At 35.9% G+C, this 7,110-nt stretch overlaps 1 protein-coding gene across 1 annotated transcript; it reads left to right on the top strand.

Moving 5' to 3' along the window:
• The first annotated feature begins 516 nt into the window (after positions 1-516).
• Positions 517-6,333, top strand: LOC113097330 (uncharacterized). The gene is made up of 4 exons (XM_026262577.1): positions 517-654; positions 2,184-2,539; positions 3,030-3,223; positions 4,944-6,333. The coding sequence occupies exons 2-4, from the start codon at positions 2,206-2,208 to the stop codon at positions 5,043-5,045; spliced, it is 630 nt and encodes a 209-aa protein (XP_026118362.1). The 5' UTR covers positions 517-654; positions 2,184-2,205; the 3' UTR covers positions 5,046-6,333.
• The last annotated feature ends 777 nt before the right edge of the window (positions 6,334-7,110 follow it).

The raw sequence follows: 7,110 nt of genomic DNA on the forward strand, positions 1-7,110 counted from the left end.
TAATATATTTATCTCTCTCTGTAACTCTCTATATATTTACACAATGCTTCCAGAAGTATGCAAACTGCCATCTTTCATCTTCCAATTTTCAGGAACATATCATGTTGTGACTTAATATAATTGAAAAGATCTACAAATAATTCTAAAAATCAATAATGAAATCTATAATAAAAATAATAATGAAAAAACTTGCAACTTGGAAAACATTATGTCAGAAATTACATAATTACTTTTTCTAGCTATGCTGTCCATAGAAGTGTGCCTTTCACTCATTTTGATTAGTTTAAAGCACTTTTTAAAGTTGTTCAACAAAAGCGTTTATTTTAAATAACGTAGGCACTAATCTCAACAGTCTGAACCTACTGAACTTCTGAAATACACCGCTGGTACTCAAAAACAGACTTGACAGGTTCAACACAAACCCTAAACAAAAGGACACCTCCCACTCGAGTAATTACCATAACATGCGACGTAACTGTGGGCGTGGCTTTCTGCGAGCTCGTGTCCAATGCGAACAAGTTGAGCGGAGGGCGCAGAATGAAAGCGGAGCGACTTCGTGATAGTAAATACAAGCAGAGTGAAGACAGAGTAAAAGAGCGCTGACACAACAAGCGGAATAAAAACAGCACTGACACACACATTCAAGCACTGGCGGTGAGTGTCTCTCGTTTCTGTGTATTATTTGCTGCAGTTTCATTATGTATTTTGTGACTTCTTTATTAAGCTACTACAGTTTTAGAACTGAGATGATTCTGTTTTTGTCCTTAAAAAAACTAAGTTTCAGTGATTTGGTCTATGAAAGAGAGTGACAAAAATGTTCAATTACAGAATAAAGAGCATAAGACTGAAATACCCCCAACATGATATTCTGATTTGCACATCTGAAAGTAATAAACTGAAATATCAAAAACTGTCAATCACATTATTCACATTTTTATGCATTCGTTTATACTATGGTGTTACTTGGTCATATATGCTTTATTTTGTTTTGTTTTGAATTCCCTGCTGAAAAAAAAAAAGCCTAAAATGATTTGCTCAATAATAAGAGTGGTTGGTCTACAATAGTCTTTCAGCCTGGTCAAGCTGGTTTTCTGTTTGCCCCATGAAACTAAAACCAGCCAACAGACCTGGGTACCCAAGCTGGTAGACCATCTCAGACCAGCAAACCATCTTGGGCTGGTTTTTCAGCAGAGATTAAGAGTGTAATTCTCATTAATAATCATCTGTCCATATGATAATCTCTCTATTAATAGAATTATAATTTTTAAATGAGTATTTGTTCTGATGACTACAGCAGTCATGCTAACAAATTCAGCAAAACAAATGTCTCAAAACTCATCATGCAATCTCTGAATTTGACTAATTTTATTGCAGCTGCCATGTATTATATTAATCTATTCTCCTTGAAAGCATCTGTACTAATCTGTATTGTAACTCTCAGGTGATCAGATTATTCATGAACATTTCATAAACGGATTTGTTTGTTATGATGGTGCAGATATGATTGTTTTCTGGGAAACGGCGGTAGACCGAACCCTTGAGTGCAGGCCTGAAACTTCCCCTCATTTGTATGAGGCTCCTTTGAAATGTTTGTGCACAGACTAAGTCATCTCACTGCTGCACTTTGATGCCAGAAGTTGCATTTTATGAGCTGATCTACTGTCAGATCTTAATTATTCATTGATAAACCAAATAGAACCAAAACCCATCTAGCCCAAAACCCTCAGCCATGGTTATTTGTTTTTGTGAATGTGGGTGAAATCTCTATGAGATTCAGCGCGCTTGAATTAGGTCAAGTGTTCCTAAACTACACAGATGTGAACTGGAGAGTTGCAGAGAACATGCTATACTTGTGCATAATTTGGGATAGAAAAATAAATAAGTTTATCAACTTTTCAAAAAACATTAAGCTTAAGTTGTTTTTGTCCAAAATTGTGCATGCAATCAAATGATCTGGCATTTGGCAATAGGTACCCAATAAATAAAGAAATAATAAGTTCAAATCTTTGATTTTGTTTACTTTATAGCACATTAAGAATTTCTCCATTGTGCTTGTGCTTAATGTCCTGAAGCAAAACAACTGCATTACAAGGCTTCATGTCATATTATGTAATACAGAACGAATGAACAGCATGTGAATTCTCATACAGTTGCACAGAGTGACAGTCTGTGGTATATTTCAGGGCGGTTTTGCTGACTCCGCCGATGGATGATGAGGATGAACAGCTTCCTCACTGCTGTGAAACACCGCTAAGAAACAATAGCTCAGAGAACAGAGACGGGAGAGGTGGAGAGGTGGGACAGACAGCTAACAGACACGAACGCTTTAAAGACAGATCAACACAGACTGCCAGCTCTGTGCTGAATTCAGCGAGAGACAGAGCTATGGCACCATTCCAGGGTTTAGAGAGAGATGCATCATCTCCCTGCAGAGCTGTGGATGCCAGGACTGCATTTGGGGCTAACTGTGGAGCCGGGGGCCTTGCGTCACTTACTATAGCCCCTGGGGCCCCAGAAGGGCCTAGAGCACTTTTCCATGGTAGGGAAACACAATATGCATCATATAGTCATATATGCACACCTGGAATTGATGCTTCTAATTTTTTTTTTTTTTTTACATTTCTGAATATATTATATGTATTCAATAAAATATTATATAAAATAGATTAATATATGATACATTTTATCTATCTATCTATCTATCTATCTATCTATCTATCTATCTATCTATATATATATATATATATATATATATATATATATATATTACTGCAAAAATAAAACAAAATGTTTTTTAAATCTATCTATCTATCTATAAATAATGAAATAAATTATGAATATCATTTTCTTTTTCAGAGGTATTTTTGCCCTGATCATAAAAAAGTGTTCAAACTTAAAGTGCAAAATGAATTAAGTTAATGATTTTCTTTTAATTTAATCCCTAAATATGTTTCATATTAAAATAACATATAAATAGTAATGATTATTATACAATATAAAAATATCAATTTTGTTTTTTTTTTCTGAAGGAAATGCTGGATTTCGTGCACACTTCCCTGCATTGTTTGAACCCATCTTGGATGGCACACAAAACACAGAACAGGACGAAGGGAGACCAGAAGAAAAGGAAGATGAACGGGACATTGGAATTAGTGTGGAGATTCAGATTGGACGTAAACTGCGTGAAATGGGGGATCAGTTTCAGCAGGATCATCTTCAGCTGGTAAGAGTGATTTCGGATGAGAAAAGTTTGTTTCTTTACCTCATGGCCGATTTGAATCAAACAGGTTAAACAGCACCACAAGTCCATGGCTTTCTTTGCAGTGGTTTCTGTCACGATGTGCAATGACATCATCGTCTGTTATTTCTATGCTGCATATGCAAATGCTCAGTGGGAGAGATGACATCATTATTGGTTTAGCCATCCTGTTTACTTAAGTTCTCTTAGATGTTATCAGGTCTACACCAATAACTTTACAGTAAATGATGGAAAGTTGAATCACTAGTTGATGTTTATATAACAACTTAATGTATAAAACATAGTCCTATAACAAGTCCTTTTTTTTTTTTTAACTTTTAGAACTATTTATAAAACTACAGTCTGCATGACTATTGAAAACATTATTATTTGGTTTTAATTAAGGTTTGTGGTCAAGTCACATTAGTTTAAAGTGTTTCAGAGGGGCGGGGGTTAATAGCAATGATATGGCAGAGTATACTAATTTTGAAAAGTGCCATTTTTCATGTAAATTTGGTTATTGTAGAATTTATATTGTTATGTATTTTGTTGTTTTTAAATGGAAAAACAGCAGATGAAAACCACATGATCTGCTTAAACAAAGTGATAGTTTTAGTTTTGATAGAGGTAAACATTTTGCATATGTGAGTTATTCACATTTATTCATGACTTTTAATGCTTACTTGTTTAAGAGATGAGGGATACATTTAGATTGATCAAGGTCTTCAGTAAATGCCAGTTGAATTTAGTGTCTACCCAGGCCGGCTAGTTTGGTGTGAACTCAGAAAGAGGATGTGAAGTGTGTTTATACTGCAGGCTAAATTTAGACTCTGACTCAAGGTCCACGTCAGCAGGCATGTGACCACAATCTCAAAAGTAGGCTAATGTAACACCTTTAGTAACACTCTGTATGTTGCTGAGCCGCAACAACCGAGATGGTTTAATGAATTTGCAGATTGTAGATTTTATAAACCGTGAAATGTGTGGAAATCAGCCGCCATGAGCCCAGATACGATCAAAAACTGAAACTTCATATTCTCACAGATCAAACGGACTGAATAATTTTAATTAAAAAACGTAAAAGATGACAGGCCAACTAGGAATAAATGGGTTAGGATCATTTAAATTGGTTAATCATAATTGCGGTTTGTTAATTCTTTTAAATCCAGCATGCCTTCAGTAAGAGCGGCAGCTTATGCAACACACTGCAATAGCAAAGAACTAAAACACACGCCCACATCACAGCTGGCCTGACTGCTGATTGGCCGCTTTAACTGTCAATCAAGGAGATTTAGAGGAAAGGGGAGGAGTTTGAAGTGAAGCTTGGGACCAGAGCGCCATCTAACGGCAGATACATGCCTTTTTGACTCCGTTTACTTTCTTAATAGATGCTCCTAGTCTTACTGAGCATGATTTATTTAAAATAACTTTACATTTCCACACGGGGAAACTGTATTTTCTTTTTTATTAAGTCATGATTGGCATTTTAGAATAACAACGGAAGTAATGAAACCTTCTAAAACACTTTCCTCTTAAAAGCATCACATTATGGAAGTAAAATGGGTTGTGAATGCCTATTGGATGACGTGGACTTAATAAACTTAAATAAATGATTATATTAATGCCTCTCTTTGCTAATAAAATATCTTCTTTAACCTGCGTTAACATTTTTCATCTGATTATTTTTGGTTTATTTTTTGTGCAGTTCACTCAAAGGGGCCAGATGGGTTTGTTCCAGCTAGTGACGACGCTCTACAACTTCCTTTTCCCTCGTGAAACACCCCAAAATGCAAGAGCCCAGAGATGAGAGGCCATGGCACACCCGTTCAAGATCCAAATGAGTTTCTAGTTCCAAATGAGATCTGGATTTACACGGCTCAAAAAGAAGGCTGCCGCCGGTCAGAGACTTTCCTCCTTTTTCTGAAGAAGCCATTCTCAAAATGGAGGGTTGGAGAAAATTTTCTGCAGGTTGCATATCACTATGAAGATATTAATATTCTGCCTTGTTTCCCCAACACGTTCACATTTGAGTGGATCTTAGCGCCTTAATAAAACCCTCAGAAGAAGAAAGAACTGCTTTAATTGGCAACAAGCTGTGAGAGAACTCGAGGTCAACAGCATTTGTTTATTTGTGCTGACTTTTTTTAATGCACCTACTGAACTCTGATGCATCCCAGAATGGCTTATGCTCGATTCACTGAGTTGAAGGACAGAACGGACGTGCACAAGCCAGAGGCCATTATATATTGCTTCTTAAAGGACCAACACAGTCCTGAAAAAAATATTGGTCAAATGCATAAAAACAACTCGAACATCTGGTTTTAATACCTGTATAACAACAAGCCATTTCTTAGAACAAGGAGACAAATATTAATTTTGTGATTTTAAAAGGGTCATGTTTTCTCATTAAGGGAGAATGCACCATAAAATTATTCAATTTACAACAATTTTACCCTTCTGAAGTATTAGTTTGCCTTAATGAATTCTGTTCTGCTGTCATATATCAATGGGATTACACCATGACAAGATTTCTCAAGTATTACTTTAGATATCAGTGTTTAAAGCGTCTTTTTAGTAACTGGTGACATTCAAAAATCAAAATGTGCTCAAAGAGCAATACACCAAATCATATTTTACAGTAGAACTCAAGCGATAAATGCAATCAATAATATCTATCTACAAGTTATCATATAAGAACCTATTAAAGTTCTAAGTGTTGTATTGGTATGTAGATGTCAATCAAGTTATTATAAAGAGGTTTATATTACTGTACATGTCTTGAGAGGGAAAGTGTCCTCTGGATAGTTTAAATATGCTTTAATTTAAGGGGCAGTTACCCCAGAAATCAATATTATATAACTTTTACTCACCATCATTACATTCCGAACATTCTTGTATTATTTTCTTTCATCCATGCTAAAAAGGTTTTGGTTATCTTCACGGTAGCGCCATGTTTAATTTTGGCGGGAATTGAAGCATTTCCCGCGATTGAGGGATAGAACGTAGTCACGAAACAAAGACAACAACTATACATTTAGAAAAGTACATTGATGTAGGACTTTTTAAATAGCGAAATACATTTCATCTTAAAAAAACCTGTCCATCCATCACAGACTCGTTTTCATTCGCGCTATATTTCTAAATGGCTCTTTCCAGGTTTTAAACGTTGCCGGAATTATTATTAGCATTATTATTTTGTGTGAACTGTCCCTTTAAGAATGAGGACTATAATGGGGCGTCACGTGACTGGCTAATGAGCTGGCGCTGATATGAATATTTAATAGTTTGTATACGATACGCGATAAAGCGGTGTAATTTATTTTCCACATATATATTTGTAAACTCACACTGTAAATTGAAATCAATATAAATATGATATTACTAATTTATCTAAAATAGATATTGTTCCATGCTTCTTTGTGGTACAATCTACTGAGGTGCCTGTACTTTTGCTTGTGCATTATCGATAGTTTATAACATAATGTCGTCGGTAACGTTATAGTGTTGGAGACTATGAAGACGGTGTGAATATAATACGGTGTGAATATAATACAGACTGTCAGAGTCCCTAAAATCCACATCATTCCTTTGCAATTAACGTTATTCCAATTTCAGACCATTTCCTCAAGACTTTCCACGGAGGATATTTTCCAGTGCTGTGATGTGTTCGGACAGGTGTGCCTCAAATGCTTGTGTATTGGGAACGATGACACTTGCAGACAATCAAACAGCTGAAGGTGCCTTAGAACAGCAGGCCATACGATGAAGTTTTGATATCATCATCATCATCACGCCGGGCTTCAGTCACGAGCACCCAAACACGTGGACTATAGATCAGAAACGAACAAGTATCGCAGCTGGGTGAATAAATA

This window comes from Carassius auratus, unplaced genomic scaffold (genome assembly GCF_003368295.1).
Source record: "Carassius auratus strain Wakin unplaced genomic scaffold, ASM336829v1 scaf_tig00216185, whole genome shotgun sequence".
Classification (NCBI taxonomy): Eukaryota; Metazoa; Chordata; class Actinopteri; order Cypriniformes; family Cyprinidae; genus Carassius; species Carassius auratus.

Coding starts and splice junctions, on each gene's coding strand:
- LOC113097330 (XM_026262577.1), top strand. CDS start 2,206: ATGGATGATGAGGATGAACAGCTTCCTCACTGCTGTGAAACACCGCTA. Junction 2,540..3,029: donor GCCTAGAGCACTTTTCCATG/GTAGGGAAACAC, acceptor TTTTTTCTGAAG/GAAATGCTGGATTTCGTGCA. Junction 3,224..4,943: donor AGCAGGATCATCTTCAGCTG/GTAAGAGTGATT, acceptor TTTTTTGTGCAG/TTCACTCAAAGGGGCCAGAT.